The sequence below is a fragment of the Cloeon dipterum genome, chromosome 1, assembly GCF_949628265.1.
Source record: "Cloeon dipterum chromosome 1, ieCloDipt1.1, whole genome shotgun sequence".
Taxonomy (NCBI): domain Eukaryota; kingdom Metazoa; phylum Arthropoda; class Insecta; order Ephemeroptera; family Baetidae; genus Cloeon; species Cloeon dipterum.
In genome coordinates, this window is record NC_088786.1 from 23563173 (window position 1) to 23580509 (window position 17337).

Here is a 17337-nt window from a genome sequence, read left to right on the forward strand (position 1 = left end):
ATTTGTATGGACTAATACAAAATATATATTCCTGCAGTATATTTACCGCATTGCATTAGCAAATCCCACGGTTATTTTCCAAAACTATTGCATTTGGTCTAAGAAGGAAATGCTAAGTTAAAACATTTAAAAAAAGCCCTGACAGTTATTGAAACGTGTTTTTTACTTTATGTTGATGACCTTGAAGTTGGTGTCCAACAGATTGGACTTGGTACATATATTGAGATCCATAAAAACAACCTCTGTTTGTACTGTACCAAAATTGTTCTTGAATGCGTGAGACTTTCAGACAAGCTAAATAAAAATTTTAAATTGGGTCTCATAATATTTTCTTTAGAATTTAGCACTCACAGAGCTCTATTCTGTGTGGATCTAAATTAGGGTTTAAATTTAAATTTTCTTTTATTTCTATTAAATTTGCTCAAAATTTGAAATAGGAGCCGAAACTGTAGTAATAAACCCTTTCCTTGAAAATTAAGCGATCGATGTTAAAGAAACAATTGACTGTTATTGACGTCAGTGTTCACATATGAGCGGCGTGTCCCTTGAAAATAAAGTGTTATATAGAACTCTGGCGGCGGCGACACGTACGGCGGTGCATCACGTGACTGCCTAATGTGATTTAAACTTCACATATTATTAAATGTACATGTGTGCGTTTCTCGCAAGTGGCTGGCTGGCCATGCACAGAAAAGCCGTGCGAGTGGCATTCAAATATTGTGAGCAGCATCTACACACATGTGAGCGGTCGACACTTTCAGGCAGTTGCTGCGTTCTCCGAATGAGGGAGGTCAAGTTGGTTGGTGCTCATAGCCACGCTGACATCTACACTGTAGTCTGCTGCACTAGCTGCAGGACTTTGGAAATTAGACCTAATATCGGTGCCCATGACTGGTACAAATTCTGTAAGGGACACGTGTAGACTTTGTCATTATATGTTTGGCAAGATTTGTTTTGTTGCAAAGATTTTCTTATGCCTTTTTGATTTCATCAAAAGTTGTTCAAATTTGTAATCCTGTATTTATCAGTTAATTTCCACGCATTTGGATTAAAAGATTGGAGCATCAGTTTGTAGGGTTCAGGTGTACTTAAAATAATGCACTGAGCTAAAAAAATCAGTTACTTTTTTCATTAATTTGTTATGTTTTCAAGACGAACAAATTAAAGAAATTTCTCTGGGATCAACACACTTCTCGGTTTTTTCTGATTTATTGTGAAATGACCTCTAATCTTATCTCATACAGCTGCATCCCACTGCAGCCGATCCTAATTTTCTGGCTATTAAAGAGGGAATATCCTCCTGGACAGGGCTTTCGTAAGTTGTTTGCCAGGAGGGCTGCCTTTTCTCACATGCTTATATGTATATTTTTAATGACTTGCTATAACATGAATGTATTTGACAATTTGTGAAAATTAACAACAATAATATTTTATTTGACGTGTAATTGTACTTTACATAATGAGTTTACTTGTCTGAAGCGTGCAGTTTAATATTTGACATACACAATTTATTTATTTGCTAATTAACGTAAATATTCATTACCTGAAAAAAATTATGCGATCTTTGTTGAAAATTTTGGCTATACAACTGGAGCCTTAGCATTTCGACTCATTCCGCTTGCCTCGTGGTGTGTGCGTAATTGGCGTCACCAAACGTGTGATTACCCGAGCGGCGTCAAATTGTTATGCAAACACAAGGCTTAATTTATGCTCGCTCTACTCCAGCCGCCGGGAGCGAATGTGTATATTCCGATCGAGTAGAAGGCCGACTGATAAAGTTCTCGGCAGTGACATATATTATTTGACTGCCAAATAATTTTGAAATTACGCGGGCAATGGTATGGCCCAAAATAATTAAGCCCGAAAACTGACAAAATCATTGATCCGAAAATATTAATTTTACTTATTTCATTTTTTTATTAATTTTTTCAATTGAATTATTTTGAACACAGGAAAGAATCACTTTTATGTGATATTCGGGTTTTGCAAAAAATTCGGGCTATTGCAATATTTTTTCTGGATTCCATCAAATTTTCGGGCATTTTACTTTTCGGGGGTCTTTTTAAGTCGTCAGTTTTCGGGCTTAATTATTTTTGGCTAAACCAAGTAACCCGAAATTACAACACATTAAAAAAAATAGTTTCACTAATTGCTAGTCCAGGGAATATGCCAAAGGGTACGCATCAGCGTGATGTGAATGCTTAAGTGGGATATTATTAAAAAATCTGTACTTTCATCCTGTTCAATCCCATCTTTTTTTTTTTTTTGCTCATTTTATCCCTGTCCGAGGACCGGAGGACCAGGAAGGGCGCGCACTGCACTAGCACGAATGCTGAAACCCGGGTCCCAATAACACCGCGAACGGATAACATGGGCGCACCAGGCCGCACAGGGACCCAGCCCACTCAAGGGCCACTTGCCTCCGCACCGAGGACTGCATTATGAAACGCTAGACATTCGTCCCGTGAAGCCAAATCACGCATGCTGGAAAGGTGCAAACCAGCAAGTAGCGAGTCGGCGCCGGTGCGCCTCCCAGCCCGTTGAGCAATTTGAGCAATTTGAGTCACTAAACTAACCACTTTCTTAAGAAAGCATATTATATATTCTCGAAAAAACTTTATTTTGTCTAATATATCTAGGAATAAAGGGAAATTCAATGAAGATGAAGTCCGTTTTAATTAAATTATGGAAAAATCAACCAAGCTTAATTATCTGAAAAATATATTCGGCAAAATAATTGCTACGTCACTCTTGTTTAGCTAAATATTGCGATGTTTAAAAATTCAGATTCACTGCCTGATGGAAATGTATATTCTTGGAGCAACAGGGGCATTGTCATAAACAGAAGAGTCGGCTGCAGACTATTTTTAACCCTTTCTCTCGTCACAGCCGTCACTGCCGTTCAGGGAACCCTTCAAAGATTAATAGCTTCTACAGACAACGCGAATAGAGGTCCTGATTAGAGACAAAATAAAATTATAAAGAACTGTTGAAAATATTGATTCAAATCGGGCATAGAATAACATTTTTATATGAAACGCTATCATTTATTTCAGGGCGAGGCTACAAGGCGGACAATTAACATATATAGTAATATGCATGACCAATGTTTTATTCCGGAAATTTCATGAAATTAACCGCCCTTTTGAAACATTAAATTTAAAATACAATAAAAAATGGGACACCCCAACTGTACCGCGATTGAAAATCGAAAAAAATTGCCTAAATTGTTTCCCAAAGATAACATAATGAAACATAATTTTCTCGCTGAAAATTTAGCATGTTTTGACTTTTATGAGACGCAAAAAGCTGTTTTTGGGTGCGAGTGTCAAAGGACCAAAAACATAAAATATGAAACATTTTTTACCTAGTAAAGAAATACTTACACGTTTTTAATATTTACGGCTTTACTTCAGTTGTTATTCTAGATGTCAAATATTTTTTCCAGCTAAAGAATAACTTTGGGACAGTGTTTTCTATATTTCGAATAATTAAATTGGAAGCTTTTATCGCTTCTATGTATTTGATTCTAGATCACAAATATTTTGAAAAAAAAGTTTAAAGGTTATAATACGATTAGTTTTTAAGTTCATGAATAAAAAAATCATTCCGTCTATATAAAAAATCCATCCTTAAGCCTTTAAGCATGCACAATTTTTGTAATTGGCTAAACACAGAAAAAATAGCAAATTATCATCGTCTGGAAAAAACCGGATTTTTTTCGTGAAAAATGGACGAAAAAAACTGCAAACCCTGATTTGAATTGATAGTAGTTTCCTTTTACATTATTTTTTGTGTAACGAAACTCAAGGTTAGTTTTCTTATAACTTTGAAAATTTAAGTGGGATTAAATTGGATTTGTGTTGTGTATAGCATAATTAAAAATTGAATTCTATTATGTTTAAAAATCTCTCATTTGAAGTACCAAAATAATCATTTCGTCAGAAAAAAATTGAGGTTCATTTGTGTGTCTTCACAGAATTAGGAAACCAGCCAATTAGAATCATGTGTATTTTCTTACTTCAACCCAACGTGCGCGCTCAACGAGATTATTAACGAAACAGGCATTTCCTATTACTGTGACCGTTTCTTATCTGAAATTGATTTCATGAATATTGTTTGAACAGACTTTGAAATCTTTAGGAAAAATATCTGTCTGTTATCAAAAATACGCTTTAAATGATGAACCTTCTTGTAAAACAAACCGTTTGAAGATGTTATCATGCCTTCCATTTTCGAAACCGTTTCATTCAGATGTTGAAATGATCAGTACAATTATAAATTATTCCTTATTATTTATTTTTGATATATTTATATATCTTTGCTTTCTAGTTAACAATATGCCTTTTAGCGTGTAAAAAGTGCCAAAAGCGAAACCAGCTACGAAATTTGTAGGTTGACGCGACTGAGTGCAGGTTGAACAGCAAAATCGTAATTTGTAGCATTAGGTGCGCCTGGGGACAGGAGTCCCGAAAACTAGAGCCACCTGCTGAAAGTCGTGTTTGCGATGCAATTATGCAGCCGCGGAGCAGGCTAATTAGCAGCGCGGAGAAGTGACGTCACGCGGGTCACGTGATAGAGCGAACAAGAGAAAGATTTTATCGGTGGGGCGCTGTGTGGCGACGGCGCGGTACCATCCCTGGCCCATCCGCGACTACTGTCTCTACGGCGGGTGCACCCAGGACGGCCGCTTGCATCGCCAATTCTTCGACCAAGAGCCAGTGCCTGACCCTCTATCGGCCGCAAAATGTCTGCCAAATTCTTCTGCCTTGCTGCCCTGGCGCTCGTTCTCTGCGCACAGACAGGTACCCTGCGCCCCACATTCCGGCACCCCTCTCGAGAACCATTTGCCCCGGCCGCGTTATATTACCCTATTCTCTCGCTTTCGATCGATTTTTGGTTCTGGCCCATTGGGACGGTCCCTGAGCGGTTCTTTTCCTCGAGGAACACATTTTGTCTATCAGCTTGCGTGTCTCGCAACGATTTTGGCCTTATTTTTTGAATTTTCACTTAAGTGGTCTGGGAGAGAGGTGGCTGAGCGTGTCGATCAATACGCAAGGACCGACGCAGCTGCAGCATTCAGCTCTCTATAATGTAACCAACCCAGTATAGATTTCGAGTTGAAAATTTTCCGCTCTTTCTCTTTCCAATTTGTTCCTCGTAATTCTTTATAAAACATATCATCTCCGTTTGTGAGGCTTGTGAAATACATATGATCCTACTCTCGAATAGAGAGAGTCTTGTTGACAGAGCAATTATGATAAGATTTCTCAACCGGTGATTGCTCGCTTGCTTCTCTCTTCCAAAATATGCTGAAAATTGTCGGCGTACTCATACTCGTGCGTCGATTAGTTGTACATTTTATCCTGGTGACGGTAAAATTGCGCATAGCTCAACAAACGCTTCAATTTTAACTGTAGAAATGATTATTGCTCTTTTCTTGAAACAAGGAAAATTGAGTTTGCTTGTTGAGCTTTGCGCAAGTTTACAACACCAGGACAATTTCCACATTCAATTTTCAAAATAATCCATTTAGACGTCTAGATGATAGATTTTATTTTGCAACTGCGACCTTTTGTGGGTTAGATAGCACGCGACCTCTCTGCTTAAAGCATTTTATCTTCTGTGACATCCGTCTTTATTTTTCAGCCTTTGACCAGAGAACAAACAACCTTTGCCCTGACTTTAAGTAACAGATCACGATCAAAAAGGCAAAAACAAAGACGCTACGAAGGCGTTATTTCTACAATACGAAAACAAAAGCTTGAAAAATTGTGACAGCGAGAGACCTTTTTCTTTTAAAGTTGCCCCCAATTTGCGTAAATAAAATACGCATTGTTAATTTAGAACTGCGTCATCTTTAATACAAATCACCAAATCTGCGACAAAATTAATTTTATTTGCCAAAAACAGTTGGTTAATATTGAAATTTCAAGAGTTGAATTTATAGTCATTACGCGGCTGTTCACCTTCCAAAAACATTGCTTCGTAATTTCGTTAAACTAATAAATTTCCTGTGTGTATTTTTATTTTTTTGCTGACTTTGATATTTGGGTCACGTTTGCCCTGTTTAGGATACGCGATCCAGTGCTTCGTATGCAACAGCAACACTGACAAGGCGTGCATGGAAGACGTACCCCCTGAGTCGCTTCAGCAGGACTGCAAAAACGCCCCCGATGGAGCCACTTACTCTATGTGCCGCAAAATTGTCCAGCACATTGATTTCGAGGTCAATGGACGTAAGTATTGCGTGCTAAACAGATTTCCATACGCATCGTCTCATTCCGATAATCTCTGACACAATAAATTATCAATAAGGTTTTTCTATCAACATTTAGTGACGCAAAGATGTGAAGCATAAATGCAGACGCTGACAATTCGAAAAGTTTAATACAAATTATTTAAGAAATTTTTTCATGCATACTGATTTCTGAAAGAAATAATAATTATTGTGGTTTCGCACTCATTCATTGTGAATGAATATTTTACAAATCTATATAAATTGGAGTTAACAGACAGGTGTATCTAAATGTTGTCAGTAGCATATATTGCTGCATTCTTGCTGAAGGTTATTCTAAACATTGAGCTGGGTTAATGTAGACCTATCTCATTTATTTTTGTTTAATGTCAGCGTTATTGACTCTACAAAATTATTTTAAACAATTTAAATTTGAAACTTATGCTCTTTTCAGTGCCTGCTGATCACCGCGTCATCCGTTCCTGTGGCTATGACACCTCCAACTACGTGGACAAATGCTACCAGAGGGCTGGATTTGGCGGTCGTCAAGAAGTGTGTTCTTGCACGGTAGATTTCTGCAACTCGGCACCAGGCATCAGCTCTATGTCAGTGATGTTGACGGTGGCCGTGGCCGCCTTGGCCCGTTTCTTCCTTTACTAAGGGATCGTCGCGAGAGCTGTTCTTGTACTTGATTCCATTCACACACAAACAAAGATGACCATCTCAAGATATTTGAAATATTCTTCCACCATCCGTCGCCAGCTCTTACGCGCCATTCGTTTCAAATGAAATCCTTATCTTTGGGGTTATAGTTTATGATGCAGCTAAAATAGAACTTGAGCTTGAGATCTGAAGCAACATTTACTCCGCATCACACACAATTCTCAGATTTTTATTGCGCATGTTTAGAGATGAAATATTTAGCAGGAATTAAAACACACCCTTCCACTCTTTTTAGAGACGAGTAATTTAAACATAAAGACACCACTGAACGTAACTTTAGTAAGTTGAGAGATTCCACTGTGTTAGTGTGTAAATAAAGATTTAAAAGTAAAAGAAGGTATGATTTTTTGCGATTTTTGCCTGGTAATAATATATATAAAAAAACGGGATAAATGTGCTGCTGGTGTACGCATGTCATAAGTATGTTTCTTGGTGCCAAAAATCGCAACGTTGCTTCTTTTACGCAGCTCAACGGAGGGTAATAAAAGCTTTTTGTGAATGTCAAGCGGGTATATCAGCACATAAATTATGCTAATTGAAGGACGGAGGAAGTAAAATTTACAGAAGAGGCATCAAGCATCACAAACTTAGGGCTGAATTAAAAAAAAATGAGTTGTAGGCTTACCGTTGCTTTGGAAAAAATGAATATGTTATTGTCGTTTTCACTCTCCTCGCGAGATGATATGAGAAAATTACATAATATCGTTGTACGATAAAACTGTTCTTAAGAAGATTTTATCTCAATAAAATGATAAAAATATTATGAGCCTGTGTTTATGTATTTGTTTAGTAAATATCCTTTCAAAATATCAATGGTCGATGAATCTTAAAGCAAAACTAATTATTATGATTTGCTCTCAAATTAAACATTCTTCTTACAGTTTCATGTGACAAAAATGCAATGAAAAAAGTAAAAATAATGTCGCATACCTTTTAGCCTTAAATAATAACCATATTCAATTCCGCGGCCTTAATATATAATATGTCCTCAGATCGTGAAATTCCTTGATAACTGCAAAGAAACAAAGTGAATAAAATAAAATGAATCCTCTCCTTACATTTCTCTCTAATTGGCAATAACAGCATCAATTTTACATCGTCTCAACTGCTCGTGGCGTTGTGTAATTTAAGCTTCTGTTTTTCGAACGAGGTGGAGTGCTGCTACATTTAATCATAATATCAGATCAGGGAGCTACAAATTATTCTTTTGTTGTTGATAGATCAATGACGGCAAACACACTTGGGAGCTAACTGAGTTTCCATTGGAAATAAAAATTCAGGTACGTCGGTGTATTAGTATTTCTGTTTGTATTTCTATTAGCGATAAATTTCTGGAGTGGTAAGATAGAATATACAGCTCAGTATATACGACGAGGTAGCTGTATTGAATTTCAACTGTAAACATTATTTTTTATGTCTGATAGAGCAGCCCAGGTTATTGTACGTGGTTCTGAAAATGACTCTTTTTCTCCATGACTTTTTATTTCATGTCTTTTGTGCCTTGTTAGGAGCTGTTTAGAAATAAAACAAGTGGTGTTTTCATTTATTTTAATTTTATTGAATTTGTCTTTTATATGTTTGTAGTATTTTTATGTTTTAAAAGAATTTCGCTACTTGCTAGTTTGCACCTTTCCAGCATGCGTGATTTGGCATCACGGAACGAATGTCTAGCGTTTCAAAGGTCATCGGTGCGGCGGCAAGTGGTCCTTCAGTGGGCTGGGTCCCTGTGCGGCCTGGTGCACCCATGTTATCCGTTCGCGGAGCTATTCGAACCCAGGTGTACAGTGCGCGCCCCTCCCGGTCGGACAGGGACAAAAAGCAATAAAAAATTACGTTTTACGTTTTTTTCTATTTTTTTTCTCAATAGGAATTCACTGTTATACCACAAACGTGGATGGGCGCTAAATGTTAACTCTTCAAATACCGGAATTACTGTACCGCTGCCAGTTAAAAGTCTTCAGATCATAGGTTTAAATTTGTAACATTTCTCAAAGGCAGGACACTTCGTGCAAAAATACGTTGATTTCCATTTCAACTTTGATAAAGACTTTAAATGAATTTCATGCAACGGGTTTTTGTTTGAGGCAAACTGCTGGTTAAAAACCTTGATTAGTTAGTGAGTGCTTCTTCACCAGCCTAGATTCAAGCTGATTACGGTTTAATACCAGAAACAGGCTGTATTTTTTGTTAGGTTATGCTTGCAGGTAAAGATTCATATTTCTCTCATTGGTTGTTTTGTTATGGATTGCTTTTTGCTAGTGTAAAGTGCTTGTATTTTCAAGGTTACAGTCAACAATAGAAGTACTGAGAAATATTAAAATGTAGGTAGTGAAAACTAATTTAAAAAATCAAGATGCAATCATGTTTGTAATAAAAACCTCTAATAAAAAGCACAATTTTTATTAGAGTTCACTTAGTGTAATACGCTTGTACAGCCAATCCAAATTATGAAGTTATGCAACACGCACATTGCCTAATGTGTACAGGTTGCATACCATTTACAAATAAAATACTCTGATGCTATTAACATGGGACCTTTTCAGCCTTCACCTAGACTACAAAAACAATTGCTATCGATTTTATAGTTAACGATGTTCAACTAAGGTGTAGCCGCATTATTGATTGCGACTTAAACTGAATCAATGAAGATTAAATCACGCAAAATGACAATTTCAATGGACTTTTTTTTCTTTTTTTTTTGCTCTTTTTATCCCTGTCCGAGGACCGGGAAGGGCGCGCACTGCACTAGCACGAATGCTGAAACCCGGGTCCCAATAACACCGCGAACGGATAACATGGGCGCACCAGGCCGCACAATGACTTGACTTGAATTGTAAAAATACGTGGATATAATTTATATAACTCTTATCGGTGAATGTATTGCGAGCAAATAAAATATATTTTCCAGCCATTGACCTACTGCAGCAAGGTTATTTCATCGAAGTCGTAGGCGTAATCCACTCGCTCATTGAATGAGTTTTGCCGAGCCCGAGAACTGGAAATGAAATGTCGGTTTGCATATTTATCCGCAGCGGTGCGAACGAGGGCAACAGCGCTAGGGCAGCAAATCCGCAGGGCAATCAGCATGAGGGAAGATACCATAATAGGGTCAATTCGTGCTGGAAACGCACGTACATATAGGCCTCGAAAATTGCATTTTCAACTTGCAGTGGTGTGCGCACTAGCCGATCGTATCCATCGGCCAGAGAGAAAGAACTGCTTTTGTAGCTCTGCACAACCCGTTTGTTTTGTGTCCAAGGGAGCAACAACAGCACTATTTATTTCACGGGCAAATAAATATATCAGCTCTTGGAATAACTTTGTCTGCGAACGCAAGGGCAAAAATTGTTATTGGAGCACGAGCAATGAACGAGGGGCCACTCTGACCAGGAATATAAATTTCGTCTGCTGCGTGTTGACAGTATAAACATTCTCGTAAAAGAGTATTGCGACCGATAGCCCCTGTGCTATTCAGCCGCAAGGAGACAAACTTTCCTCGACGACGCATCCCCTGGTAATTTGAAAACGGGCGGAATCTCTGTAGGTCGCACAGAGAGTCATGTTTCATGTCATTATTTCTTAAACTGAGAGCTCAGCAGCGCTTATAGAATGAGCCGATTACGTCCCGAGTCTCGAATAATGATGGAGTTTAATGAAATACCCTGCAGATTACATCAAAATCAATTTATTCTTTTATATACGGTCCATTTAGTTAAAAATGACACAAAAGAATAATTAAATCTATATTCAAAGGAAGAGAGGAGAGACATCATAACACGGATATGACAATCGTAAACATCGATGAATGATTTGGCATTTGGCGTCAACGCTTTAAGTTAGCCAATATTTTTCCACAGCACGTACTTTCTTATCCAAATAGCGAGAATTGTCTTGAAAAATCGAGACACCTCTCAAACCCTGATCTGCAAACCAAGTTTAGGCTAAAAATATGATTTCTTTGTGGCTACTAGCAGGAAGAACATTTATCTAAGCGTAATTTAATTTTAAAGTCACACATTCATGGACTTTACACTACTAACTGCTGAATATCTAAAAAAATATGAAGTAGTGACCGGAACTAATCCAACAGAGAAAAACTAGTACATAATATATATGCATAAAAGCTCGCGTGCGTATCAGCGCAAGCCTGATCCAGCAAAGTCGGCGCAGCTCTTCCTTCGCCTTTGAATACTGGCTGAACTGCGTACACATCGCATCTATTGGTACTAAAACAATAGATGCCTCGGCTGAGTCAACTCTTTCACACGAACTTCAAGAGAAACTTTCATTGACAGCCGTCGGGGGCGAGGGATAGAGGAGGAAGGGTTCGATGAGGCGAGAGCTACTGCCGCTGAATTAATCCGCCCACATATACGAGACTATTGGAGACCTTAAGCCGAGTTACGATTGATTATTGAAGGTGTCACGATGCATCTATATACCCGAAATGTCAAAGATGGACACTTAATAAACATAAATTAGTTATTTTTGCTCATAAAAACAGTGGCCACTATCCTATTAATATTAATAGTAATCTATATATTTTCCATAACATTTTAAATTAAAAATATTGATCTCTTCCAGAAAATATTGAGTTGGGGTTTACAAAAATCTTTCGCAGAAATAAATAACTCTGATTTAAAAGCAGTTGTGAATGGTCGGATTAAGTGTAAGCCGGTTACGTTACTGTATTGCGTCCAACGAAGACTGCTTGGAACAGCGGCGGGCTTCCCTTTCAGCGCTGTCCCAGAGGAACGTTTCGCCCCTGCGGAGTGAAAGGCAGAGGATGACGCTGCCGACGAGAATGACAAAGACGACGATGATGAGTACGCAGAGGCCGATGATGAGCGTCGTCTCCTCTTCGCTCAACTCGTCCATGGACGAGGAGTCGAAGCTGCTGCTAGGAGCCACAGGTGTCGCCGCAGATTTTTCCATCTCGGTTACTGTCTCCACCTCGCTTCTATCCCATGGGATTCTGCGGGCTGATTGGACCCAAAAATAATTATTTTCAACTTACGAAACAAGCCTAAATTTTCACCTGCAGCAGGTGCACGTAAGGGTAGGTGCGTGTCCGGCGAGAGAATGATCTGTTCTTCGTTGCTCCGAGATGCGAACGGGAGGGACGCATGCGTTGCGGTCCTGCTGTTTTCTCCCGTCAGCAGCTTGTTTGGCGAAATTGCCAGGAAAGTGTAGCAGCGATTGCATCGGATGTGCTCAATTATTTTTCAATTACGGACTGATTAACCGTTTGTCTGTCGCTGTTAGGGCACTGATGGCGATGCGCGCTTGTATCGCCAGACCAATTTGCATCTCGCTGAGAGCCCCGACAGATCGTTATGACTTTTTTTTATCTAACCTCGCGGCTCTGCAGGAATCAGCTCTTTAATTGAATTTTTGTCGATCCATTTGATTTTATAAAATTTTTATTTCACTTCTATTATTACAATACTTCAATTTGTATGTTTCGTTGTATTTATCAATACCCATTTGGCAGGTAGGACTTAGAGGCGTACTTTGGGTAGCGTTTTTCGTTTGCTTCGATGGCTACATCAATAATTTTGTTACCCAAGAGGAAGTCGGTGGCTACAATGTTAGCATCCTTCCACCACTTATGCCTAAACAAATTAGTTATTCCGCGGTTTACATCGTCCGCCATCATTCGGAGTCCCCTCTGCGGCCGGAGAATCGCGTCCGAGTACTTTGGAGTCAGTTCAGCCATAATTGACCAGGGCAAAGGTCGGCCAGAGTACTTCTGCATAGCTTCCTGAAAATTTGGAATTGATCAATTATGAACTGAATCTTGAAAATTAGTTCAATGTTCAAGAATTTGCAAGCAGATAATATATAAGCATATGTGATAATTTCCTTTTTCCACCATTCAATTACCTCGTCTGGGAATATTGAACCCCGAGAGTGAGAAGCACTTCCTCAATTACGCATGCCAAGAAGTGTTTGGCTGCCGAGTCTTTTTATTTTTAGGATATTGAGAGGACTCAATAAAATGCAAATCAGTTTCTTTTGTTGGAAGTAATATCGAATGCAAACGAGATATCGACAGTTTGCTTCAGTAAACATGATATAGCAAACAAATCACCATGTTAAAAGTTATATTGAAGAGGAAAAGCAAAACTCGATTCGCGGCATGCTGATTTTGTCTGCAGCTAGTGTGTTTTCACTATTCTGCTCGTGTTGGAAAGGAAGTGCGTCAAAAACATCACTCATTTGCCATGCAAACTTATACCGCTGGTGCAAATTCTCCTAAGTTTTTGCCGCTGTTGGAAAGACATAAGAGTGCAGCTATAAATTTCAATCAATCCGTCTAAATTTAAATTTTCTGTTGTTTGACTTAAGGAAAAAGTAATGCAATAATTTTTTTCGCAATTTGATCAATTAAAATCAAATTTAAGTAGAATACTTATCACTTTTACAAAAAATTATATCTAACATTGTGTGATTTTAGATAGTTTTAATTAACTTTAACTTTAATTTGCACTGCGTGCGAGTGATATGAGTGTTTGCTTTACGCAACTCTGTCAAAAGGATGCAAATCGCACCTCGATGTAGTTGCCAAGGCCAGTTGCGTTCTGCTGGTTGCCCCAAGCCTGGAGCAAGGGAGCGCAAAGCCAGTCGTCGTTCCAGTTCACGTGCACTTCATGCCTCTTCGCGTGGTAGACCATAAGTCGTTTGCCGCTGTGCCAAAGGTCGCTCAGCCGAGGACTACTCATAAAAACACACTGCGGAAGACAAAATCGATTGAGATCCCAAAACCAATCGTAACAAAATTTCACAATTTTACACACATAAGAACAATATGCAAACTTTGGATGGCTCCATATATAAATTACTCATCTTGCCTTTGATTTTTTATTTTGTCTTTAATAAATTTTTATATTTTGTCTGGTTGTGAAGATATAAATCTATATAATTATATGGATTTTATGGATCTCCAGTCTTAAAGATATCTAGAAGAATGCAACCTGCCAAACAACACAGCTTCTCAAGTTGCATAAGCATTTTCTGTCAAGGCGCTTGAGCAATTTTCTTCTCTTGAGAACCTTGAGAACGATTATTGTTTCGAAGAAAACAAAGGACAATTATTAATTTATCTTATTACTCCTACCTGTGTTGCCATACTGCCTAGTTCTTCATTAATTAAGTTGGCCAGCCATCTGTGCCTTACTGCATACTTTTGGAATTTGCCAGAAAATCCCACTGGGAACCGGTGAAAATCGACGATCACCACTTCATTTGGACTCATTCGCATAAATCTGGCTACGTCTTGCAAGACAGGTCGCAGCTCCGTAATTCTTTCACGAGCGTGGTTTATCCAAAATTGCTCTGAAGTGAAATTAAACACCTCAGGTCACGCAATGCCATGCTAATGATGGCTATACCATTCTTCCTCTCGTAATATCCGACCCTCAGATCGAGATATCTTGCGCCCCATACCAGCTGCTCCCAAATGTCCTCATCCTGGGTCCGCGTAAAGCGGTAAATGACGTCTCCACGTGATCCGATATCTTTTCCGTAATAGCAGCCAGAATTGTGGGTGCCGGGGATCATTAACTTGCTTACCCTTGCACCCTCAATTTGGGACCTGTAATTTTTAACGAGCACGTGATATTCGATATACGAATTTTTTCCTGCAATCTAAACACATACTTCATGTCTCCCATCCATGTTGGTCTGATTTTCAAACAGTCGGACGCAAGGAGGCTTCCATTTCTACTTAAGGCAGCAATCCAATAAGGAAGACAGTGAATGCCCGGTGTTGGCATTGTTGTGGCCTTAAATTAAGATCTCCATTTAATTTAAGTTCTTTGGAAATGGTAGCTCATCTTGGCAGATAACCTCTATGATGCCAATTAATCTTATATAAAAGGTACTTTCTTTTTAAAGCATTTTAGTAATAGGGATTTTTTTAAGTCTTGTGATATTAAAACATAATAATATGGCCAATTAATTATCCTTAAAAAATAATAAAATCACATTGTTTTGTTCGTTTTTAAGTATAGTCTCCTTGTCCCAGCCTCCTGGTAATTTTGGTCGGCCTAAGGTGGCATTGCTGCGGTAGAAATTTCTAGGGTGTTGATTGCAAACGACGCTATCCAGGAAGCTTTCGGTTTGGTTGAAACTGGAAATTTCAGCAGGCACGAGTTCGCTGTCGTGTCAGTATTAAATTTCAATTTACATACCTTTCATTTGTTGGATCCTGGGAAAACAAAAATACGCTGTAGAGAACCCCTCCACATAGTGTTGGTTCCCAATTCAATTCTAGATGTCTTGTTTGCAAGCCTTTCAGGCCATCATTTTTTATGCTCTTGTACCAATAGGATCCGACGGTAATAAACACGTGGCAATCATCCCAAGGCAGTTCATCAGACACTGTAAGCATTGATTTGATTATTATTGACTTTATTTGAAACCATCCCCGTGTTATACTCAATTATATCTTTGTTTCTTATAACAGGCAGCTTGAGACAACGATATTGGTTTTTTGATATAGATAGTCGAGTAATTAATACATATTTATATGCTAGTAAATGAAGAAATAATTTACAAGAACAGGTGAGAATATGATAGCCACAAAAGGAATGTATTATACTTATATTTTGTGTTATTCCAAACAAATTTTTTCATATAGCATGGATATCATAAAATTTGGAGTCAATGGATTGTCGTTTAATATTTATACCATATTAACAAATTTTTCGTAAGCAGCGATGGAAAAAGTGAGTGAAGTTAAGTGAATTTTAAAAGATTTAACCATATCATCTGCATTGATTTAGATTTCATTCCATTGTCTATTTGCACAACATGTTTCCCCATTCCTTTAAATAGTGTGATATCTTTTTACGAGCCATTGAAAAAAATAGTATTTATTCTACGTTTCTGGCTGAAGATTGTACCTTTTTTTTATCTAAGCGTTAATATATTAATCTTGGAAGTTCAAACAGGGAGATATTAGGATTGAAACGGCTCACTAAATTCGTGCATTAAAATTGTGAGTCAATTTTTTCGGATTCATCAGTCAAGATTTATCAGTAATTAGGTAATAGCTCTGTAATGACACATTGAGAGCTGTCCATTAGAGTTACAAAATACAAATGCAACTAATTGTCCAAGATTTTTAGCTTTGGAAACATTTTTGACGAGTTTAACATTTTTTATTAGCACCATGCTACTCAAAAAGCCCGTCGCGTCCGCGTGTCGCTGCAGTTTCTAAGTCCATTTTTAAAGAAGGTTAATTTGCGCCTAAATTTGATTCTATTGCATTGCAATGACGATTTGGGAAAGTTGCGAAAACTTTCAAACTCGCTACTTGCTGCTTTGCACCTTTCTAGCAAGCGTGAATGAATTTCACGGGACGAATGTCTACCGTTTCAATAAGAGACCCTGGTGCAGAGGAACCAACATGCTTGAGATTAAAAGAAACAGATTAACACTGCATCAAATATTAAATTCACTGTTAGTGACATTTTAGTGATATAAACCAAAAATTAAAACTATAACCACAAAAAAGATAATAAATGGTAAAAAGTTTAGAATCAAAGAAAACCATACGTTATCTATTCGTAATAACATCTATCACTTTTGCTCTCCTAAAATGAAACCCAAGAGAAGAGTGGCTCATCTTAAAGTCCTTGCTTAAATGATTGCAATAATCTGCAATGAAGGTTATTTTCTGTGCTACATCTTGAGGCCAACATACCTGAACTGTGGAAAAGAGCAGTAGTCAGCGCTGCGAGTAGAACGATGAATTCCGTCAGAGTCAGCGGCATCGTGTTGACTCACACCGCCGACGAATAAAACTGGGCAGCCAAGAAAACACACAGCAGACCGAGAGCCGCGCGGGGTAATCGTCTTTGCTCCCCCAAAGAAAACAAACAAGTTTAAAGCAACTGCCGCGATATTATGCTGGTGTGCGACCCGGACGAATTGCAAAAAACGACTACCGAGAATAGCTTGGGAGGGCAATATTGGGTGCTGTAATTGGCTAACGCACTCTCTGGCCTCTTCGTTAACATTGCAAATTGCGGCAGTCGGAATTGAAATGAGCTCCGGAGGTGCGTGTTGGCAGAGTGCACTTCTCTTTCATCAGCAGTGGCGTGCGCGCCGCCTATTGCTCATGGTAGTGGATATTCCGAATAAAAAAAGAGTAAAATAGGCAGCCAACTGAAACACCTGCTGACCGGAAACGCGCACATCTCTGTCGCGCGTACAAACGACAAACGCGGTTTAATTACTCCTCGCGAACAATGCGCGCATGTTGCACGAAAAAAAAGGTGAGTCAGAGAATCTGTGCAAGTTTCCTAGCTGAATCAGCCACTGTGTCCGTTATGTAAACAAGCGGTGGGAAATTGGACGGCTTATTT

General features: G+C 38.5%; 2 protein-coding genes across 2 annotated transcripts; one reads left to right on the top strand and one right to left on the bottom strand.

Annotated features, from left to right (window-relative positions):
- The first annotated feature begins 4622 nt into the window (after positions 1–4622).
- Positions 4623–7724, top strand: LOC135946838 (uncharacterized). The gene is made up of 3 exons (XM_065495260.1): positions 4623–4805; positions 6075–6239; positions 6693–7724. The coding sequence occupies exons 1-3, from the start codon at positions 4748–4750 to the stop codon at positions 6896–6898; spliced, it is 429 nt and encodes a 142-aa protein (XP_065351332.1). The 5' UTR covers positions 4623–4747; the 3' UTR covers positions 6899–7724.
- A 4642-nt stretch (positions 7725–12366) lies between these two features.
- LOC135947878 (uncharacterized) lies at positions 12367–17070 on the bottom strand. The gene is made up of 8 exons (XM_065496852.1): positions 16674–17070; positions 15157–15346; positions 14951–15095; positions 14624–14748; positions 14356–14558; positions 14082–14299; positions 13516–13695; positions 12367–12725 (listed from the first exon to the last, which is right to left on the bottom strand). The coding sequence occupies exons 1-8, from the start codon at positions 16741–16743 to the stop codon at positions 12438–12440; spliced, it is 1419 nt and encodes a 472-aa protein (XP_065352924.1). The 5' UTR covers positions 16744–17070; the 3' UTR covers positions 12367–12437.
- Positions 17071–17337: the final 267 nt, after the last annotated feature.

Excerpts from the sequence above, each read along its gene's own strand:
- LOC135947878 (XM_065496852.1), bottom strand. The coding sequence starts at position 16,743 with ATGCCGCTGACTCTGACGGAATTCATCGTTCTACTCGCAGCGCTGACT. Across the intron at positions 15,347-16,673 it reads TGCTCTTTTCCACAGTTCAG|TGTCTGATGAACTGCCTTGG; the intron begins GTATGTTGGCCT and ends CAATGCTTACAG. Across the intron at positions 13,696-14,081 it reads TAGGCAGTATGGCAACACAG|TGTGTTTTTATGAGTAGTCC; the intron begins GTAGGAGTAATA and ends TGTCTTCCGCAG.
- LOC135946838 (XM_065495260.1), top strand. The coding sequence starts at position 4,748 with ATGTCTGCCAAATTCTTCTGCCTTGCTGCCCTGGCGCTCGTTCTCTGC. Across the intron at positions 4,806-6,074 it reads CGTTCTCTGCGCACAGACAG|GATACGCGATCCAGTGCTTC; the intron begins GTACCCTGCGCC and ends TGCCCTGTTTAG. Across the intron at positions 6,240-6,692 it reads TGATTTCGAGGTCAATGGAC|TGCCTGCTGATCACCGCGTC; the intron begins GTAAGTATTGCG and ends TGCTCTTTTCAG.